This window comes from Mesoplodon densirostris, chromosome 18 (assembly GCF_025265405.1).
Source record: "Mesoplodon densirostris isolate mMesDen1 chromosome 18, mMesDen1 primary haplotype, whole genome shotgun sequence".
Taxonomy (NCBI): domain Eukaryota; kingdom Metazoa; phylum Chordata; class Mammalia; order Artiodactyla; family Ziphiidae; genus Mesoplodon; species Mesoplodon densirostris.
Window position 1 is genome coordinate 27,443,861 of NC_082678.1, and position 23,475 is coordinate 27,467,335.

The following is a 23,475-nucleotide window of genomic DNA, read 5'->3' on the forward strand; positions in this document are numbered from 1 at the left end:
AATAAATAAATAAATCACAGTTTAAAAATTCGTGAATTCATTCCAAAACATTCACTGAGTGCCTTGCCCACTGTCTGTGAACACTCTACTAAGTGCTGGGGATACAAAGACGCATAGGGCAGGGACTTTGTCCCCAAGAAGCTTTCATACTGGAAGGAGAAATATGGATGTTGATGGGAAAACATATATGAGAGCCATTCTAGCATCTATGCAGCAGGGTAACAAGGTGAGGGAGGGGGGTGATGAAGTAGAAAACGGGTGGTAGGTTAGAAAAGATTTGTAATGGAAGAGGCACCAACTTGTTCCTTTGGAATTTGCGCTCCTCTTAAATGACAGAAAAAGGTAGTGAAAGAATCAGAACTACCTGGTGTTGTAAATAAATTAGTACTGTACTCCGAAGACTCATTCACAGTTACTTTCAAAAGACTGTCACAGTATAGTAAGTCTTTGTTTTGGACTAAGTCTTTCTAATAGACAAAGCTAAGTTGCTTTAGGAAACATTTGCCATGGTGAGATACAAACTGTATTGCATCTCTTACCAAAGGCAAGCCACCAAGGGAAGATGCCACCCTCGAGTTAAATCATTTTACTACCTATAATGACATATTACTGGGGTGTTTATAAGTTGCTTGCATTAAATAAGTTTGGAAAAGGGCCCCAGCTGAGGTGGATTTATCCTGAATTCAATGAACCTTAGGCTTCAGGGCTCCTCACTTGCATAGGTCCCTTCCAAGGTCTTGAGAGGGGTCCTAGCGATTTTTCTATTTATAACTTTGCCTGTTTTTATTAGCTAGGATTTCCCAAAGTAGATGAGGTTCAGGCCCCACAAATCCTTGATTCATCACCGGGTGTCAGGTAATTATAAGTCAGTAGGTTTCTTGAATGAAGCCTCTATGTTATTGAGAAATATCAGGTGAAGTGGTTAGCAGTGTGGTAGTCTATTTTAAATCCGAAATCTACCTCAAAGATGAGCCAAGAGCTTATTAATAAAGTACCACTTTTTGAATGGTGGTAGTCATCATATCTCTTTCAGATAAAATCAGGAATGAAATATACTATGGAAAACCGGCAGTGGTTGATAATCCTAAATGTTAAGTATGCTTTTCTTCTCTGACTGTAAAGTGTTTCTCCTTCATTCACCTATGCAGGTCCAGACTGATGGCTTATGTTTAAAAATTCTTTTAGTCACTTCATTGGATCTAACAATACAAGCTCCATGATTTTAGAAACTGAAGGACTCTACAATGTAGAAAGGCTATATAACTTAAGCAGACAGAGCACATTCACATGCTGGCTTGTCCGTGGTACATCAATATCGTACCAAGAACATAAATACGAAGAGAGAATAAGAGGAAAATCAAAGCCTTATCCCTATTGAATTATTTACCCCATTGTTGAGAATATCAGTGTGGGAGGTGTGTCCACACTATGAAGGCAAATTGAGCTGCGGTCACAGAGCCGCCCTAATGCTCCCCCAGTCAGCTAGCATTGGTTTCCTTTACATAGCTATGTACACACAAAAGCTTACACACTTGAGGGTGTTGTCCTCACTTTTTGCTATGTACTAGAATCCTGGCAGCTTCTCAGATTTAGAAAGGCATAAACACTAAAAGCAAAAATAACTTGGGTCTGCCCTTTGGGGTGATTCAGGGTGGCTGTTTTATTTGTAATAGTTCAAAATTTTGAGATTGTCACACCTAGCAACTACTACACTTTTCTTCTCCCCACTGCATCTTATTCTTCCCACCTGTAGTATTTTCTCCCATTCTATATGTTTATTCACTTTCTTGATAGTGTCCTTTGAAGCGCAAACTTTTTAGTTTTTATAAAATCCAATTCATCTATTTTTCCTTTGGTTGTTTGTGCTTCTGGTATCATATCTAAGAAACTGTTGTCTAAAGCAAGGTCATAAAGATTTACTCCTGTGTTTTCTTCTAAGAGTTTTATAGTCTTAGCTCTTACGTTTGGATATTTGATCCATTTGGAGTTAATTTTCATATACGGTGTGAAGCTTCATTATTTTGTGTGTGGATGTACAGTTGTCCCAGCATCATTTGAAAAGACTGTTCTTTCCACGTTGAATTGTTTTGGCACCCTTGTTGAAAATCAATAGACCATAAGTATGAGGGTTTATTGCTATCTTGTCAATTCTGTTCCATTGATTTACATGTCTGTTCTTATTCCAGTACCACACTGTGATTGCAGTAGCTTTGAACTGAGTTTTGAAACCAGGATGTGTGAGTCCTCCCACTTTGTTCTTTACCGACATTGTTTTGGTTATTCTGTTTCCTTGAATTGCCATAGGAATTTTAGAAACAGCTTGGCAATTTCTGGAAAGAAGTCAGCTGGGATTTTGATAGGAATTGCAATGGAACCATAGGTCGATTTGGGAAGTAGTGAAATTTTCATAAGATTATCTTCCAGTCCATGAATCCAGCAGGTCTTTATACTTATTTAGATCTTCTTCAATTTCTTTCAACAGTTTTGTACTTTTCAGTGTGAATCTTGCACTTACTTGGTAAAATTTTCCCCTAAGTATTATATTTGTTTTTTTTTTTTTTTTTTTGCGGTACGCGGGCCTCTCACTGTTGGGGCCTCTCCCGTTGTGGAGCACAGGCTCCGGACGTGCAGGCTCAGCGGCCATGGCTCACGGGCCCAGCCGCTCCGCGGCATGTGGGATCTTCCCAGACCAGGGCACGAACCTGTGTCCCCTGCATCGGCAGGCGGACTCTCAACCACTGTGCCACCAGGGAAGCCCTATATTTGTTTTGATGCTGTTCCACATGGAATTGTTTTCCAAATTCCATTTTTCGATTACTCATTGCTGGTGTGTAAAAATAATATTGATCTTATATCCTACAACCTTGCTGAACTCATTTATTAATGCTAACAGTTATTCTCCTAGATGCCCAGGAATATGTCTTGTGGTCTTCCAGTTTCCCAGGAATACATTGGAATATTTCAAAGTGTCTGTGCACACCTCATTCCTCAGCTTTTCTTTTAAAGCTTTGCGGTTGGGTTGTTTTTTGCCCCAAACTGTTATCCATTGCCTCATGCCACCGCCATGTTAAAATATTTGCTTGAAAATGTTTTCCAGAAATGCCACCTGAGCAGAGGCTTTTCTCACTAGACAGCCCTCAGTCAGGTCAAAGGCAAGCCTTTCAAGTGAGGTCTTCCAGGGGACCACCAGACATGTAAAACAATGACAGTTCTTTGGGAATGAGGCTTTGAAGGACCTCTCAGTCCATGCTGCTCGTTCTGGTACCAGGGATGTGGGCTGTTTTTCAAGGCTACCACTGGCATGGAGACCAAAGGTCGAGGGCAAGTTAAAGCAACACAGATCTCATTGTTCTTACAGAAATTAATTTGTTTTCCTTGAATAAATTGCTCCCCCATTTACTGCCAGCATGTTGGTTAAATGTCCAGAGTTCAGAAGAAGTTGATTCTGACCATTTTTGCCAGTTTTGTTGTTGTTGTTATTGTTGCTTCTATGCAGGGATGAATTTTCAGATGTCCTTCCTCCATCATTTTTACTGATTTTCCTGCAACTTTTTAAAAAAATCTATAAAGTCTCAATGGCCATAGGCTAATTAAATATTTATCACAAGAGATGATTAAGGAAAAAATAAATAAAAAGAGAAATAAATAAATAAATAAATAAAAAGAGAAAATATAATTCTCATAGAGGCTTTCCCAGATGGGTAGATGAAGTTTGAAAAGGTATTTCTATATTTAGTGCTGTCAAAATTAAGGTTAAAGTAACAGATGTTTCAAAAAAAAACAACCCTTTTTTTTTCATTCAGGTTAAACACAGGCTTTAGAGTCAGAACTGAGTTCAAATTCCAGCTCTGCTTCTTACGAGCTTGATGACTTAAGACAAGTTATGTAACTTCTCTGTGCCTCAGTTTCCTCATTTGTACAATTGTGTAATATATATATCACATAAGGTTACTGTGAGGATGAAATGTTAAATGCTGATCACATATGCATGGCAACCCAAAAGATATTAGTTTTGATAATTATCTTTATAATATTCTGCAAAAGTACACTAATAATTCTTGAGTAGAGTTAACCTTAAGTCAGCTATTCTCTTCTTTCTTCCTGTTTCTTTTCTGTTTTTTTTTCCCCCTTATTTGTTTTAAAGAACTAAGGGGAAAAAAAAGGAAGAAAGAAAGAACTATGAAGAAAATCTATTCCAACATTTTGGAATAAAATTTTGTTCCCCAAAATTAATTTGTTTATTTTATTGATATATAAACAAAATGTTATTTATTTATTCAGCAAACATTTATTAAATGCCTAGTAAATACTAGGCACTATGTCAGGCACAGGAATAATAATGACAATAAAGTGTGGTCCCTGCTCTCAAGTTGCTGACAATCTAGGAGAGTGACAAATAAACAGTTGATTACATACACAGTAACAAAAGCTATGGCACAAGAATACACACGGGACTATGTGATGGGAGTATGGCTTTCACCAGTTCCTCTTGGATTTCTCTCTTCTTTGGCTCCAGAACCAAGGAATTAGCCTTATTTTTCTCTTTAGCTGGGTAGTTTAAATCATGAAATTTTTCAAACTTTGTAGAGATGAAAGAAAAACACCTTGAATTAAGGAGGACACTAGAAATAGTACTTTTTTTACAGAGCAAGGGCTTCCTACCAGCATAGTCACTTCGAGGGTTTTTAACGTGAAAAGTACTTTGGCATATTTTTTCTTTGCTAGCCACTTTTTTTCTATTTTATTGTTTGTTTGTTTGTTTCTCTTCTCCACTTTGTCATCTAGAGACCTGGGTAGTTCCCAGTGAAAGAGTGTTTTACAGATTCTAACGGTGATTTATAGGTAAAGACAGAAAATAATTTTTTTAACCTTCAAGTTCCATACCAAAAAAAATGAATATAAACTTTCATGGAAGTAATTGAAAATGCAGATAATTTTAATTCCATTCCATTTTTCAGAATTCTCAATCGTAATCCTTTGCCAACAGTTGAAGATTCTTGTCTTTTTAAAGTGCCAGCATTAAACTCTTTGTAAGTATTGTAAGAGTTTCATGGCTCATGAGATAATTTCTGCTCCTTTTTACTTTCGTCAAAACTTGAGTACTTTGGCTAAACAGTCATAATTTAGATTTTAACTGGGTTATTGAAAATAAGAGTTATTGGCAAAGAAAAGGATTAAGAAAGAATATATATGGGTAAGAGAGCCAGCAGAGGATGAGAACAGTGTTGAAGAACACATATAGATATGGAACATGAAGATGCATATAGGAATAGTATTTATCCAAGAAAGCAAAAAGGAATAAGGGGTACATTATTTTTTTTAAAAAAAAGAGTGATCAAAAGAGGTAGATGCAATTGAAAATGAGAAGTGAGGATCATAGAAAATGATTGTACTGTTCAGCACCAAGGTCATTAATTTGATGATGCAAATTTAAATTTCTTCCAAAAGAGCTCTTTGGCATTATCATCTATGGCAAGTAAGAAGCCAAAGTGGAAGTAATCACATGTTAAGTATCTTCTTCAGTTTAGAAATTTTGTCTTTGGGTTTTATATCATGCATGTTTGGGCTTCTCCTTCAGAGACATGGGAACAGCACAAGTGTCACTTACCGCAATGGAAAGCATCCTCATGATGACCCTTGAATTGGAAACACTGTAAGTTGATTTTTCTTACATTGATTTTCACTCAATTGTACTTTTAGGTTTGTTTGATTATCTTCTTAAGTCAGGTTTATTTATGTATAATTTTCGTTTAACAAAATTCACTCTTTTTAAATATACAGTGTGATGTGTTTTGACAAACGTATAGTTCTGTAGCCACCACCACATTTGAGGTAAAGAAAACTTCTGCACTCCCAAAAGACCCCCCATGTCCCTCTGTAGTCAATGCATCCTCCTGTCACTACCAGCCCCTGGCAACCACCAATCTGATTTTTGTCCGTATAATGTTGCCTTTTCCAGAATATTTGATAAATGAAATCATGTGGTATGTAGCTTTTTGTTTTTGGCTTCTTTCACTTAGCCAGTCTCTTTGGAGATTCATCTGTTTTGTTGCACCTGTCAGTAGCTCATTCCTTTTGAGCGCTGAGCAGTATTCTAGTTGTGTGGATACACAGTTTGTTTACGCATTCATCGTTCGATGCACATTTGAGTTTCTTCTTGTTTTTTGGCTATTATGAACAAAGCCTCTGAAAACACTCACATGTGTGTGTGAATATATGTCTTGTGTGAGCATATGTTTTCATTTATTTGGGGTAAAATACCTCAGGGTGGGATTGCTTCATCATATGCTAAGTGCCTATTGAACTTTTTAAGAAACTGCTGAACCGTTTTCTAAAGTGCCTGTGCCATGTTGCTTTCCCACAAGCAGTCTATGAGAGTTGCAGATGCTCTACATCTTCACCTGATCCTTATATGTGTTTTTTAAAAACATTTTCGCCTTTCTAGTAGGTGTGTAGATGAATCTCGTGGGTTTTGCCACATTTTGCATTTCTGTAATAGCTGATGATGTTGAGTGTCTATTCATGTGCAAATATCCTTTTAAATGAAGTGTCTGTTCAAATCCATTTTTTAATTGGATATTTATATTGAGAATTAAGAGTGCTTTATATAAAAAGCAACGGAAAAAGTCCTTGCTCTCAGATATGTGTTTAGTAAATATCTTCTCCCAGATTGTGACTTATCTTCATTATATTAAAGTGTCTCTGAAAGCTAGAAGTGTTAAATTTTTGATGAACTCTAATTTAGCAATTTTTCTTAATTTTTCATATTTATTTAATTAATTTATTTGGTTGTGCTGGGTCTTAGTTGCAGCAGATGGGCCCCTTAGTTGCGGCTCATGGGCTTCTTAGATCTGGCATGCGAACTCATAGTTGAGGCATGCATGTGGGACCTAGATCCCTGACCAGGGATCGAACCCGGGCCCCCAGCATTGGGAACTTGGAGTCTTAACCACCAGGGAAGTCCCTTAGCAATTTTTCTTAAATGCTTTCTGCTCTTTTGTGTCTTAATCTAAGAAATCTTTCTCTGAGACCCCACTGTCTAACCCCAAATCACAAAGATTTTCTCCTACGTTTTCTTCCAGACGTTGTATAGCTACATTTAGGTCTATGATTCATTTTAAGTTAATTTTCATATACGTTGTGAGGGAAGGGTCAAGTTTTATTTTTTTGCGGTTTAAAAAACTATTTCTGTAGGACCCTATTGTGACAGTTTATTACACAACCTACTGCACCTTAAATTGTGCCATCCCCCCTCCAATATGGCAAGCTAATAGAAACTTTCTGTTACGCCAAGGCTAGTTGAGGGGATTGCGTGAGATTAGTATGCGGAAACGGCCCTGCATTTAGCAGTCTCTTCCAACCGTCTTTGTCAGGTCACCTGACAAATGACTGTCTTCACTGTGCCGTCACGCATTGGTCACTGCTCTAGCCTCATCTTCCTCAGTGTCCCACACCATCTGCCACAATTGCGATCCCTCTCTTGTCAGCTAGATGCCCTCCTCTCTGGATATTAAAAACTATTTCCCTGTGTAACCACGATACTGTTAATACACAGTATTGAAGAAATTAAATTCCTACACAATCATATTACCTAATAAAGTGTTGCTATTCAAATTTCCCCAATTGTCTCTCTTATCTAATATCATTTCTTTTAACAGCTTTTTGAGGTATAATTGACATGCAATAATCTGTGTTCACACACACACATACATACACACCATGAAGACATCACGAAACTCAAAATGTCCATCACCTCAGAAAGTTTCTTAATGTCTCTTTGTAATTCTTCCTTCCCATCGTTCCTTGCACTTCCCAATCGCCATGCAACCATTGATCTGCTTTCTGTTTGCATTTTCTAGAATTTTATGTAAATGGAATCATACAGTGTATACTTTTTTCTAACTGGCTTCTAACCCAGCATGATTATTTTAATCTTCATCCATATTGTTGTATATATCAGTAATTCATTTCTGTTTATTGCTGAATAGCATTCCTTTATATGGATGTACCACCATTTATGTATTGACCATTGATGGACATTTGAGTTGTTTGAGTCTTTGTCTATTACAGATAAAGTTGCTATGAATATTTGTGTACAAGTCTTGTATGGATGTCTACTTCCATTTCTCCTGGGTAAATGCCTGCCTGTAGAATGGCTGCATCATTGGTAAGTGTATGTTTAAGTTTTTAAAAAATACCCATTTTCCATAGTGGTTTGATCATTTTACATCTCTACCAGCAGTGTACGAGAGCTGCATTTTCTTCACGTTGCGGCCAACATTTGCTATGCTCAGTATTTTTAATTTTAGGTAGTTTAATAGGTGTGTAGTTGTATCTCACTGTAGCATCCCTAATGATTAATCATGTCAAACATCTTTTCATATGCTTATTTTCCATCTGTATATCTTTGAATCTTTTAGCTATATTTTTCTGGAGTTTTGAGAGTTCTTTCTATATTCTGGAAATTAGTCCTTTATCCAATAGGTAAGTTGCTAGGTATTTTCTCCCATTCTGTGACTCATCTTTTCGTTCACTCAGGAGTGTCTTTTGCAGGGCAGAAATTCTTAATTTCGATGGTGTCTAATTTATCTATTTTTTTCTTTTATGCATTATGCTTTTGGTGTTGTATCTAAGAAATCTTGCCAAACTCAAGGTCATAAAATTTTTCACCTGTTTTGTTCTAGACGTTTTATAGTTTTATGTTTTACATTTAGATCTTTGAACCAATTTGAGTTCACTTCTGTATATGGTTTAGATCAAGTTCATTTTTTTTTTTTTCTTTTTGCACCTGGATATTCAGTTGTTCCAGCGTCATTTGTTGAAAAGACTATCATTTCTCCACTGAAATGCCTTTGAACCTGAAAGTCAGTTCTCCACATCTCTCTACTTCAGAACTTTGTATTCTGTTCCTTTGGTCTTTTTTTTTTTTTTTTTTTGCGGTATGCGGGCCTCTCACTGTTGTGGCCTCCCCCGTTGCGGAGCACAGGCTCCGGACGCGCAGGCTCCGGACGCGCAGGCTCAGCGGCCATGGCTCACGGGCCCAGCCGCTCCGCGGCACATGGGATCCTCCCAGACCGGGGCACGAACCCGCATCCCCTGCATCGGCAGGCGGACTCTCAACCACTTGCGCCACCAGGGAGGCCCCCTTTGGTCTTTTTGTCTATCTTTACACTACTATCACAATGTCTTGAAGGTGTAGCTTCATAATCCTTGAAATCAGTTACTGTTAGTTCTTCAACTTTGTTCTTTCGCAAAGTTGTTTTAGTTATTCTAAATTTTATTTCCATATGAATTTTAGAATTGGCTTGTCAATGTCTATAGAAAAGCCTACTGGGGTTTTTGATGTATAAATCGATTTGGGGAGAATTGATGTCTCAACAATATTGAATCTTCTGATCCATGAATACTTTATATCTCTCCATTTATTTAGGTCTTTCTTAATTTCCCCCGGCAACATTTTACAGTTTTCAGTGTGCAAGTCTTTTGTCAGATTTATTCTAAGTATTTTATATGTTGGATTCTTTTATAAGTAGCATTTTAAAACTTTGATCTCTGATTGTTTGTTGAGACAAATTCATCTTTTTGTATGTTGATCTTGTACCCTGCAAACTTGATAGACTCATTTATTAGTTCCAGTAGCATTTTCGTAGCTTCTATCAGGTTTTCTACATAATCATGTTATCTGCAAATAAAGATAGTTTTACTTCTTCCTTTCCATTCTGAATGTGTCTTTTCTTTTTGTTGCCCTATTGCACTGGCTAGAACCTTCAGTGCCATGTCAAATAGAAGCAATGAGAGCAGATATCCTTGCCTTGTTCCTGATCCTGGTGAGAAAGTACTTTGTCCTTCACCATTAAGTATGATGTTAGGTTTTTTGTAGAAGTCATTTATCAAGTTGAGGAAGTCTCCTTCCATTCCTAGTCTACTGAGGGCTGTTTTTTTTTCTTTAATCAGGAATGTATGTTAGATGTTTTCATTCTTTTCCTGCATCTATTGCAGTGATTATATGATTTTTCCCTTCTTTTCTTAATTTGTTTATTTATTTTTGGTTGAATTGGGTCTTCATTGTTGTATGTATCCAGTATTCTTAATCTTTTATGTAGATCCATATTCCAATCTGGTGTCATTTTCCTTCTGCTTAAAAATACTTCTTTTAACATTTCTTATTGTGAAAGTCTACCAGTAATGAATTCTTTCAGCTTCTGTTTGTCTGAGATAGTCTTTATTTTGCTTTTGTTTTGACAGATGTGGGTATAAAATTCTAGCTTGATAGAATTCAATTCACTACTTTAAAGATGTTATTCCACTGAGTTCTCGTTTACGATTTTTCAAGCATGAATTCTGCTGTCATTGTTATCTTTGTTCCTCTGCATGTAGTGTATAATTTTTTCCTCTGGCTCCTTTTAAATTCTTCTCTTTATTGCTGGTTTTGAGCAATTCGATTATTTTTTGTGCCTTGGTGTAGTTTTGTCCATGTTTCTTCTGCTGAAAGTTCATTGATCTTCTTGACTTTGAGGGTTTATAGTGTTTACCAATTTGGAAAAATTTTGGCTATTATTTCTTCAAATTTTTATATTTCTCCTCTCCTTCATGGACTCTAAGTACACATGTATTAGGCCACTTGAAGTTGTTGCACAAGTCACTGAGGCTCTATTCATTTTGTGGTTGTTTTGTTACTCCTTTTGTTTCATTTTGGATAGTTTCTGTTGCTATGCCTTAATGTTCACTGACCTTCTGCCGTGTCTAATTAGCCTTTAACCTCCTGCAATATCTTTTTCATTTAGACATTGTTTTTAATCTCTAGAAGCTCAATTTAGGTCTGTTTTACATTTTCCATGCCTACACTTAACATTTTCAGTGTTTAGTCTGGGTGTTTTAACATATGAAATACAGTTATAACAACTTTTCTTCATGTATAATAACCTTTTAAAAGTTCTTTTCTGCCAATTCTAACATCTGTATAGATTATGGGTTATTGTTGATTGATTGCCTTTTCTCCTCAGTATGGGTCATATTTTCCTACTTCTTTGCATGCTTGCATGCAATTTTTCATATGATCCCAGATATTGTGAGTTTTAGTTTATTGTGTGCTATGTATATTTATATTCCTGTAAAATGCCTGGGCTTTGTTTTGGGTGAAATTAGGTTACTCAAAACAATTGTATTCTTTTAGGTCTAGCTTTTAAGGTTCGTTGGGTAGGAGTCCAAGTAGCCTTTAGTCTGGAGCTCATTATTTGCAACTACTGAGACAAGTCCTTTCTGAGTATCATGAGGTTTTCCAGTCTGACTTGTAGGAACAGGTACTATTCCTACAACCCTGTGTGATATCCAGTTGTTCTTCTTATTAATCCTTTCATGTGGTTCTTTTCCTGGCATCAAGTTATTCCTCACACAAATGTATTGACCCATACTTTGTTGAATTCTCAAGAGATCCCTCTGCATATCTCCAGAGTTCTTTGTCTGTGCACTTCTTTTCTCTCTGATACTCTGCTTTGTGAACTCTAGTTACCTTGGTTTTCCCAGACCCTTATCTCCATTTTGTCTGTCAGGGAGCCCACTAGTCTCTGTCTGGACTTCTCTTCCCTGTACCATGACGTGGATACTCTCTCAGAGAAGTAAGGGCAATTATAGGGATCACTTCATTTATTTCCCATCTCCTCGGGAATCACTGAAATGTATTGCCTGAGGTTCAGTTTCTTGAAAACTGTTGTTTCATTATGTTCCATCTGATTTTTTCCTTGTTTCAGGTGGGAGGTTAAGTTGGCCCTTGTACTTCATCTTGGCCAGAAGCCAATAACATTCTTTAAGTCTGTTTTGTTTTGATACAGGATCCAATTAAAGATTAGGCATTGCATGTCATGTCTGTGTTTCCGTTAATCTAGAATTTTTCCCTACTATTTTTTTTTTTTGGTCTTTTATGACATTGGCTTTTTTGAAGAGTCTAAGCCAGTTGTCTTGTAAATTGCCCCACAACCTGTATTTTTCTGTTTCCTCATTAGATTCGAAGTAAACATTTTGGGGAGGAATACTATATAGGTGATGTATTCTTCATACTTCATCACTTGAGGTGGCCCAGTGCTAAGTTTGATCACTTGGTTAAGGTGGTCTATTCCATATCTCTCCATTGTAAAGTTATTTTTCCCCTTGGTAATTGATAAATAATATGTGGGGTGATCCTTGGGATCAGTGAAGATCCTACTTTCAAACAACTCTTCACCCAACTGTGCATCAATGATAATCCTTGTCTGAATCGATTATTACATTGATAGTTGCAAAATAACACTTTCCTAATTCTATCCTTCCTTTTGCATTTATTAGCTGACATTATTCTATAAAGAAGAGCTCCCCCACTTTTCATTTGGAGTATCATTATGAACTCATGTGCTTTTTTTTCAATTAGCTACGTTATACCTTATTATAATGATAATGTTATTCTTTGGAATGTTCCTTTTGTCCAGATATGGTCAATGCGATCTCTGTTATTGTTTAGCCACATGATGCTTTTTTATTACTAGAATAATTTCTAATATATTACTCCTCACAAATAGGAACTGAGAAAGTGACTCCAGAATGTGCAGTCTTCTTCATACTCTTCTTAGAAGTCTGCCTTCTTCCTGTGTACTCTCAACCCAAAGTGAGGCTTTCGGGTTGGAAGGAGATACTTCTGAATTAAACTACAGTTCAGTGTCACCCAATTCTAATCGCTATTCCCTTTTTTCTAGGCATATCATACCTACTGCCATCCTAATCCTTCTGTTGGGCACCTCTCTCCTCCTCTATATTTATTTCCTCCTGGGGACAGGAGATCGGAGCCCTAGGGTCATAGCACTTAACACCGCTGATCTTGTTTTTCCTCACCTGTAAAAGGAGATTAAAAATGCTTTTTCTGCCCACTTCTGGTGGAGAAGGGAGTAATATAATTAGTAAAAAAAATGTTTGGGGGAGTTCCCAGGTGGTCTAGGGGTTAGGACCCGGCACTTTCCTCCTCTATATTTATTGTCAAGGGCAGCAATTGGCCAACCGGCCCCTATCCAGTTCTATAGTCCATATGCCCCAAGAACTCCTTTTTGCACTGGTCTGTGGTGGCCTTGGCCTACCTCTTCTACCTACTCAGGTAACTCTTTTACCACGAATTTAATTACCTGTGTTTCCATTTATAGGATCTTACCCAGCCGTAGGGCCTGCTGCCTCTGCCAATTTAAAAATACTATTGAGGTTGTCTGTGAGACAGTCAAGCTGCGTTGTGACAGTGAACGCCTGAGGGACGTCACACGTTGTGGTGAGTCTCAATTGCGGGATAATACATTTTTAATTTTTAATTTAATTTGTTATTTTTAATCAAGGATGATACATTTTAAAACTAATGATGTAATTACATTATTTTAATACATTCATTTAGAGTTCCAGCTCCCTAAATTTCTAAGAATTACCCCCTTGCTAAAAATCAGATTCTTGGTTACATTATTAAGCTAAGAAGAGCTCAGTTACATTATTAGCTTCATAATGTAACTGATCTGCATATGTAAAGGAACCAGAGAAAGGAATGGAAGGGGGAAGGGAATTCACATTAATGGCCACATATCCTATGCTGCCCTCTCTGCAAATGACAACTTATTCACATAGTACATCACAGTTTGTAAACTGATTTTATATACATTAGGTCTCAAGTACCCTTTGTCTTATAAGACAGGTGTAAATATATTTTTGTTTATTTGGTTTGTTTCTGCAATTTTATAAAGAGTGCAAGTGATGCTGTTTTATGTCCTATCTGGAGCCTGAGAGTTTCTGGTTCCATAACCAGAAGCTGCTACCAAGCCCTTCTAATGCATGGGAGAGCTAGTTATTTCTTTGACTGTCCAGCTCTGAACTTGCTCTGAATCGCAAGTTTTTCTATCCACAAAACACTCAGGGGCTTTCAACGATTTTTCTATATATTAGATTTATGGGCACTAACTTGATGACTTCCAAAATGTGCTTTCATGCCCAGGTAGCTTGAATACAGGTCTCTTTCAGTGATCTAGAGCACATCATAAATAATAACACTTTGCCACTTATATAAAGACAATATTGCTGATTTTTCAACACAGTTTTTTTTTTTTTTCCTTTGGCCACCAAGCTGGTGGGATCTTAGTTCCCCCAGCAGGGATTGAACCCGGGCCACAGCAGGGAAAGTGCCGGGTCCTAACCACTAGACCACCTGGGAACTCCCCCAAACATTTTTTTTACTAATTATATTATTCCCTTCTCCCCCAGAAGTGGGCAGAAAAAGCATTTTTAATCTCCTTTTACAGGTGAGGAAAAACAAGATCAGCAGTGTTAAGTGCTATGACCCTAGGGCCCCGATCTCCTGTCCCCAGTTTGGGGCTCTCTGCTAGCCTCTGCTCCTCCTTTCTCATGACCCTTCCCTCCTCCTTTGACCCTCACCAAAAATACTTTTAATCCTTTTGGGAGACAAGCCCAGCTACACAATGGTACACATTACCTTCACACAGTCAGAAGATTTGGATGGTTCCCCAAGTAGAGCTGGAAATATTAGAAGTAAAATGAATTGAAAGCAAAGTAGCCATCTGACAGAAGTTGCTTTTTCCCGTCTACATTTTAGGGCCTCAAGTATTATTCCATCGATTTGTTGAACATTCCACATGGGCATACAATCTGGCAAATCTCTTAACTTATACCCGAGCTCCCTGCCCAAATTTTAGCAAAGAGCCAGGGCGGACATAGTGTTTTTTTCTGTATAGAGGCTTCTGTTACGGGGACTGGGATATATAGAAGCAGGGACTAAGCAAAGGACTCAGTGGGTAGTTGGAGAAGGACACGTCCAGATGACGACCTGTTAGCGGCGGTGGTTGTCGTGGAGATCTGTGATAGCAGCAAGAACACAAGCACACTGAAGAGGTGGAGAGAGGAAGCCTCACACTCCTGTGCCTTTGAGGCAGGACAGGATGGGGTATATGAACGTGAGGAGTCACAGTAGATCTGCAGAGAGTCCAGCTGATTAGGGGAATATTTGTCTTCCAGCCTTGGCTTTTCTTGAGTACTGGCCCCTGGGAACCAGTGGAGTAATCCTGAATATAGTTCCTATATTTCACGCTACAGAATTTTCTGAGTAGATAGCCCCTTTTTCAAGAGAGACCTTTTTCACATTTTGTTGTTGCCAGTCATAGGCTTAAGGGTGGGTTTCTTTTTCTCCTAAGTGGCACTCAAACTTTGACTGATTCCTAATTTCTTTGGCTGTGGACTGACAAAAGGCTGTCCCATCAGTCTTCAGTGATCAAAAACAGTCCCTTCTCTTTTGACAGATGAAGAAACATCTATAGAGAATGCAGGAGGATCGTTGATGAAGGTGTTACAAGCCCAGAAGGAGAACAACAGCACCGAGCTGACTATTGAGTCAGAGAGGACGTCCTCACCTAACAGTGCTGTCAGCTTGTCAGGCTTCATGAATGAGCAGCTGGACTTTAATAATAAAAGTGATATTATCAGTACACTAAATTACATACTGCCTTATATCTCAGAGGGAAATCTAGGAGATGTGGAATCAACATTATTACCATTCATTCAACTTCTTTTTTCAAATACACAAGATGGACATATGCCGCTGGGCCTTTTGAAAAACAATACAAGGAGCCCTTCTGTTAAACCTGTACCCAACAATTCAACTAAAAAAAACAAATTGAGGGAACTCCATTCTGTGGAAAATTTGTTAGATGCAGAAACTCAAGAAAAAATTGATGAGGTTAAAAAGGAAGAAAAACCTGCCACGTGTACGCGTTGCAACCTTTTAAGTGCCATGTTTACACGCTACATCTTTCAAAAGAAATTAGAAACTGCCCAACCACAGACAGACAGCCTAGCAAAGATTGAGAGTACAGAGGAAAAGCTGGTGAGAGTGAACAAGGCCCTCAAGGGGCATACAGAAAATGCACCTCAAAGCAGTGGGAGATGAGAGCGTCAGGAGGAAACAGAATGCCCAGCCATCTGTGGCGAACACTGCCAAAGAATGAAAGCTCAGGAGGCCATCCCCAAGAAAGCTGAAACAGCTCCTCATGGTGCAGAGGCCCAGGAAGCTGGTGGGAAAGTCCTCCGATGCAGAGTCTTCATTCATAAAGGAACACAAGGCCGCAGGCTCCTCTCCCCTCAAACCGTACTTCAAGGGCAGGCCTTGTGCCTCCATCCCGCCAAAATCCCCATCTGAGGTTAAAAGAAAATCAAAAGACTTATCCAACGCTATTCATGTTTTCGAAGATGCAAAGGCAAGAGTTAGAAATATTAAGGACTTCGAATTAATCTCACATTCTGGAAAAAAAAAATACATCTTCCATAAAATTAGGTCTCATCGGGTCCACAGAAAACCCAAAGTTAAAAAGCATCGAGGGGCTTCCCTGGTGGCACAGTGGTTGGGAGTCCGCCTGCCGATGCAGGAGACACGGGTTCGTGTCCTGGTCCGGGAAGATCCCACATGCCGTGGAGCGGCTGGGCCCGTGAGCCATGGCCGCTGAGCCTGTGCTCCGCAACGGGAGAGGCCACAACGGTGAGAGGCCTGTGTACCGCAAAAAGAAACAAAAAGAAAAAAGAAAAAAGGGAGTCGAAAGTTCAGAAAGAAAAGTTCACTTGATAGAGTGATGCTTGCAAGCCCTCCGTTCTCTGTCGTGAGGAGTCTCATAAATTCCCCTCCACGAGAGGCTGTTTCATCTTCAGGAGAAGTGACTTCTCAGGAAAATCCTTTTCCAGAATTATTTTCTCTTTCAGACCCTTCTGCAGAAAACACTACTTCAGAAAACAATACTGCACAAAATGTTTCTGAAGGAATTATTTCTACAGGAAACGCTACTCTGCCAGGAGGAACCGGCCCTGGAAACACTAGCCATAGGAACGTCTCCACTGCACATTCTACTGTCGCTGCAGACAACAGTATGCCAGCTGTTCAACACAGCAACAAAACACAATGGGAGCACCACAACATGGTCACTGAATTATCCTCTAAGCCCACAGGCTTCACTTTCCCAGGGCTCGCATCCCCGGGTGATCAAGTTGAAACTCAGCTAAACCAGCAGCTCTGGTCCCTCATCCCCAACAATGACGTGCAAAGGCTCATTTCTCATGTTATCCAGACTTTGAAAATAGACTGCTCGGACACCCACGTGCAGCTGGCCTGTGCCAACCTCATCTCTAGAACAGGCCTCCTGATGAAGCTTCTCAGCAAGCAGCAAGAAGTAAATGTGTCCAAAGCGGAATGGGATATGGACCAGTGGAAAGCTGACAACTCTATCACTGAGAGCACAGAAGCCCAGAGTGAGCAGAAAGAGCAGGAGTCAAGTGAGGTGAGGATAACCCCTGACACATGGGACTTGGAGTTTTACTCAGTTTAGGACATGCCATTAACGTGCCCAAGCGGGAATACCACGGACTCCTAGTCAGTATCTTATCTTCAGCCATGAAACGGGCTAAGACAGTGATCTCCAACTTTGCTCATTGAGAGAGTGTGTCACTATTCCTAGGGTAGACGCGAAAAGGACATAACACAAGATAAATAAACTGTAGATAAATTGTAGAAGAAAATGCTAATGATAAGACTAATAACATTAAATTTGGCTTGTTCTTATAGAAGCTACTCGCCTGGAAGGATTGGGTTTCATAGTAGTTTAAGAATAGTTAGCTATCGTTTAGAATAGGATGAAGAATCGTAAGTTTTCATCCCTTCTATCTCCTTGTTTTTAAAAATTGTGATATATTTCTTTAGCTCACAAAAGAAGTTCCAGGTTATGACTATAGCAACAAACTCATCTTGGCAGTATCTGTACCTGTAGTAGTGACGATTTGTGTTAGAATTCTCTGTCTCACTGAGGTAAGGACAATAATTAATTCAGATTCAGAACCCAGAAACTGAGAATCAAATCCACCTTTCCACCTGCTACTACTTGATTCTTCCCTTTAGCCATGAGGACTGACATACACTTTGTTCTTTTAATGAAAAGTATATTCCCAGGATGTTTTTTTGTGTGTGTGTGTTTTTTTTTTTTTTTTTTTTTTTTGGCTGCGTTGGGTCTCCATTGCGGTGCATGGGCTTCTTACTGAGGTGGCGTCTCTTGTTGTGGAGTACGGGCTGTAGCTGCACGGGCTCAGGAGTTGTGGCACACTGACTTAGTTGCTCCGCAGCATGTGGGACCTCCCCAGGCCAGGGATCGAACCTGTGTGCCCTGTGCTGGCAGGCGGATCCTTAACCATTGCACCACCAGGGAAGTCCCCACAGGATTTTTAAAAGGAACTTCACTCCCAGGAGATCCCTATGGAATTGGATCCATGATAACAAGCTATTGGACTATTTTGACAAGTGAAGTTTATAAGAAGGCCAGAGTTGACATGATAGTAAATTTTCTTCAACTCAAGAAAGTATGCTGATTTGAGGTACTCACCAGTCACTCTCATTCTACCGTTGATTTCTTTCCTTCTTGGCTGAAGTGATGAGAGATATAGGATCTCCATACTCAAGGAGCTATCAGTCACCCTGGGAGGGCTAAAAGGACATGCCTAAAAGACAAAAGTGTGATCTCGTCAATTCCTCAGGTTTACTTAGCAGCTTTCTTCTCCGGTGTATTAGGAATTGTGTAGATAGGTTCCATTAAAACACTGCAAGTAAAATCTTGCAGCAGGCTACCCTCAAATATTTATAGTAGCCTATTCCTGGAGCTAGCCTGTTTACCTTTTGTTCAGTTACATAGTGGTTTATTACTTTTCCAGCAGGCAGTTGCTAACATTAAAAGAGTGATTTTAATAGGCTGACAGTCTTGATTCTACCCTACCACTCCACATTACTTTAGTTATCTTTTCTCCTGTAATGGCAGCCCTCCATTCCAGCCAAAGCAGCTCCTCACTATACGCTAGTTACACCATACCCATTCCTACTTTTGTCTGTGCTTTGTCCATCGAAAATTCCTTTATTTTGCTTTGCCTGTGGAACTCCTATGAATCTCTGAAAAGCCAACTCAAGTTCAGATATCTTTCTCTGTAAAGCCTTCCCTGAATACCCCAGCCCTCCTGATCCTAGTCCTGTGAGGTTTGTCACCATTTCTTAGGGGCCATAGCAAAGCAGTCCCCTCCCCTCAGAACTCACAAAAGTGGTAAGCAGTTTTTTGAAAGGCAGCCCCCCAGGAGAGAACCACCAAGGTTAGCACATCATGGAGCTGAGCAGAGATGTGTAAGGACCAATGGCTTCCTGGCCTATCACACTTGAATCAAACCTGACATGATGTACTAACTTCTAAAGAGAAATGTGTCTATCTGCAGGAGGGTTGGTCACTAGTGAAAGCATAGAAAAGGTGAGGAGAGACCAACATGGGCAGTGCCCATCCTCACATTGCCCAAGAGTAGAGATGGCACCTTAGGCAGCATAACTGCCGAGTCAGGCCCACTAGCCAGGCTGCCTGTTGAGGAGATGGATGGATCCAGTTACCTCAGGCCTTCCCATTAAATTCTGGACTCGGCTGATTCCTTTTCTAATTCTGTTGTCACCAAGTAGCCTTCGATTCTGTGATTGTGCTTCAGTGTGCCACGGAGGCCTGTCCCCACAGAAGGTAATTCTCTGCTTGTGTAGACACAGATGCCCTGTGTGTAGAACAGATGTATTTCTCATTGTCAAGTAATAATTTGGCATTCTGATGTTTGATCAATCCTGTGATATTGCTCAAGTGAGACTGCCACAACAGGAAGACGTGAGTTCTCGCTTGGTGAGGAAGAGTATGATTTCTGAGCCTAGGAGGCTGGGGACTAGCTTGCTAGTCATTGGCCATTGCCCAGACTGTACCCTCTACATCTCAGGTGGCATATGGCCTTTGGCATTTTTAGAATTTCTGTAAAGTCCCCTTTTTCTTGTTTTCAACTTCTTGCATTTGTTTTGTTTTGTTTTGTTTTGTTTGGGCCTGTGTGATCTTAGTTCCCCAAGTAGGGATTGGACCTGTACCCTCGGCAGTGAAAGCGAGGAGTCCTAACCGTTATTTCCTCTCCCCACATATACGATAAGCTTTTGGAGGACAGGGGCCACGCAGTGTCCTTCCTATGGTAGACAATAATGGTGTTCAACGGAAGAGAGATGAGGCGTTATGTCAATTCCACAGTGAGGAATAATTCAACCGAATATTTATTTGAAGTAGGATAGAGTCCAGCAATAGGCCCCTGTGTTCTTAAGACTTTTGAAATGTCATGTTTTACTATTGCAATCAGCGGAAGAAAATGAATAAATGGTGATAGAATAGCTGCCTAAGTATTTGGGGGGTAAATAGCAGATCCCCATGTTTCATCTTAAATAAACATATATCCATAAATGTGAAAAAAGACCACATAAAGGTATTAGAAGAAAATAAAAGCAATATTTCTATAATCTTCTGGTGGGAAAGAGCCTTCAGAGCCTGATGCCACAAGCAGAGCCTTTGATATATTCCACCATCTTGTCTGTGACACCAGCTTAGCACTGATTCATGCCGAGCATAAGATGAAGAGTTTTCCATATATTGTCTGATTTAAAGCCCACAGTCCTGTGAGGATGATATTACTATCCCTCCCTCATAGATGAAGGAGATCAGTGTAAGGCCCCAGCGGCCAAACCCAAAGCAGAAGGCAGTTTCACCCGACTGCAAAGCTGGTGCTCCCTACTCCACTCTTTTGTCTTGTCTCCTTAGAGACAAAAACACTGGAAATATTCGAAACACTGAAATTCAATGAAAGCCAGTATTTCTTTACCATAAAGAGTTTTTGTTTGTTTGTTTCGAAGTGGTGGGGTTTGGCCATGCTGTGCAGCTTGCAGGATCTTAGTCCCTTGACAAGGGATTGAACCTCGGGCCACAGCAGTGAAAGAGCCACGCCCTAACCAGTGGACCACCAGGGAACTCCCAAGAGTTTTATAAGTCAACAAGAAGCAGACAAACAGTCCAGGGGAAAAGGGGGCAAGGGCTGTGAAGAGTAGGAGGTGTGTTGACAGTCTGCCACCATATCTGCCTGTCGTCTCCTCATGGCTCATGTGGGGTGGGTTTTGTTAGCCAGGCCTTTGTCACCTCGTGACGTAAAAACCATCTCTAATATTTTCTTCAAGTACTTTTATAATCTGTCCAGAATTTGTTGTATTTGTTTGTTCGTGTGGTTGAGGTAGGGGATCTAACTTTTTCCCCCTACATGAAGATCTGATTCTTTTCAAATCTTTCACTGAATGGTTTATTCTTTCTTCCCTGGTCTAATATGCTATCTTCATCTGGATGCTGTTCTGTGATCCAGTTATCTTGTCCTGTACCAGTACTGATATCACACTGCTTAATTCCAGTTGCTCTATAACATATTTTATATCTGGTAGGGCAAGGTCCTACTCTTTGACCTTCTTTTGCATACATCTCATAACTATTCTTACATATATTCTCTACCAAATGTCAGCTGGCCAGGTTTTATTTAAAAATTATTTTGGCTATAAAATGGATTGCATTGAATTTTTAGTTTCATTTGAAGAGAATTGACCTCTTTACAACATTCTAGGAGGATGGTATCTCATGCCATGTAAGTACTTCTTAACGTCCTTCAAAAAAGTTTTAATATTTTCATCACATAGGTCTTACAAATTTGTGGCTAAATTTATTCCTAGGTGCTTTATGCATTTGTATTGATATAGTGAACGGGAGGTTCCTTCTGTTTTTTAGTTAGTTAGTTGTGTTCTATGGGAAAGCTATTGAGGCTAATATGTTGATCTCTTGATTTTGTATGGAGCCATCTTACTCATGTTACTTCCAATAAAATTTCAGTTGATTCTTTTGGTCTTTTTGGGTCCCTTGTTTCATATGCAGATATGTTTGTCTCTTCTTTCCAATACTTCGTTTTTCTTATCGTACTGATTAAGACCTCCTCCACAGTGCTCAATAGTAGCAGTAATGATTGGGCATCCTACTCTTGTTCTTGACTTTAGAACAATGCTTAGGTTTCTGCCAGATACTTTTATTTTCTTTTCCTACTTCTGAGAGTTTTTATTAGGAATTATCTGTTGAACATTATCTAAAACAGTCAATAAAATATATCGCCAGCTGCATGCAAGACCCTAAGTTAGGTACTGTGGAAGAGTCAAAGGATTCTTAAACAGGGTAGAATTCCTTTCCTTGAAAGAGTTATCATCTTACTGGATAGATAAGATTTAAAGTCAAAAGGAATGAATAAGGATTTGGAAATAGTTGTAATGGATAATCATGATCCTGTTTTCTTTCAAAACAGATTTCTTCTCCTAGAATTGCAAAAGAGGAAGATAGAAAAAGAAGCAGAAGGTAAATATTGGTCTTTGAAAGCAGAAATTTACAACTAGAGGAGAACTTAGAACTCATCTATTTCAGTTTCCTCAGCAAAGGCAGGAAGAACGCTTGATTACCCTAATGGTTTACCCTAGTTTATTTCTCAGCAGAATTAGCTCCGCAGCCCAAGCTGAGTTAGAACAGGACTGGCACACATTCATCTGCTCTCACTAGTCCTTTAAGGAAAGAGGGTGGACGGGGAGAGGTTTTGGTTGTACCTGTTCCTGCTGGGCGGATGCCTGGCTCCCAGGCATCAGGCCAGGCCAGAGGCCTTCTAGGAGGCTCTGGGGTAGGGAGGGCCTCATGGTTGTGGATTTAGGGGCTGGCCTCACTCAAAGCTGACGAAAGGTAGAACATATGAGTCCCTTCTGGAAAGTGGCAAGAAAACTTCCCTTCTCATCCTACTGTTTTTCAGGCCCCTACTCTCTATTCCCTTTATCCAAACCTCATAGAATTTTAACCGGGAGAAACTTTAGACAGTAGTTTGTCTCTTCCTTTTGTAATAAGGAACTGGAGAAAGAGAAAGGGAAACTACCTTGCCCCATGGTCATACTGCTGGTGATTACCAAGAAGAAGATGGTCCCTTTCCACTGAGGACTTCTCCACTGATCACACACTGTGCTTGGGCTGTGAGCTACGTTTTAGGTCACAGTTGAGTAGACACATACTATATGGACATAAGTAGTTTCTGAAACAAACTTATTGTGCACTGTGATTTTTTTCTCTTCTATTTGTATTCAAAAAGAGTATTTTGTGCTTCCCTGCTGGTCGTGGCCTTTAAACGGATTCCACAATTCACTGACACCTGAGTGACAGCCTGCAGAGTGAAAGTCAGAGAGCTATAGATGACTTTGCTCGTTGGGTTCAGGTGTTTACTTGGTGTGATTCAACGTATAGGATAGAGCAGCCAGGAAAATAAAATCACCTTCTCCCCACACCCACACCCGCAGCAAATGCTGCATGTGCGACTAAGTCCGAAGCGGACTGGTGTGAAGCGCGTCTAAGGGAGTAACAAGTTTCTGCCCAGTGCCGTTGTGCAAGTGTTTTCACTGCACGAGGGCAGTTGGCCAAGGGCAAAGAAAGGTGAACGGGGCTGAAAATCCTGCCTATGCTCCATGCTAAGCCACATACAAATGTCTCTCCAGAGACACTTGGGGTCCAT

The 23,475-nt window shown here is 39.7% G+C and overlaps 1 protein-coding gene across 1 annotated transcript in view; it reads left to right on the forward strand.

The window, feature by feature from the left end:
- Positions 1–17,890, forward strand: part of LOC132479145 (uncharacterized) — a 302,289-nt gene extending 284,399 nt beyond the window's left edge. Inside the window, 6 exon segments of the mRNA XM_060082726.1 lie at positions 4,959–5,030; positions 5,579–5,653; positions 13,161–13,279; positions 15,303–15,886; positions 16,596–17,324; positions 17,744–17,890. Of these exon segments, the coding sequence (XP_059938709.1) occupies positions 4,959–5,030; positions 5,579–5,653; positions 13,161–13,279; positions 15,303–15,886; positions 16,596–17,324; positions 17,744–17,890 (1,726 nt within the window).
- The last annotated feature ends 5,585 nt before the right edge of the window (positions 17,891–23,475 follow it).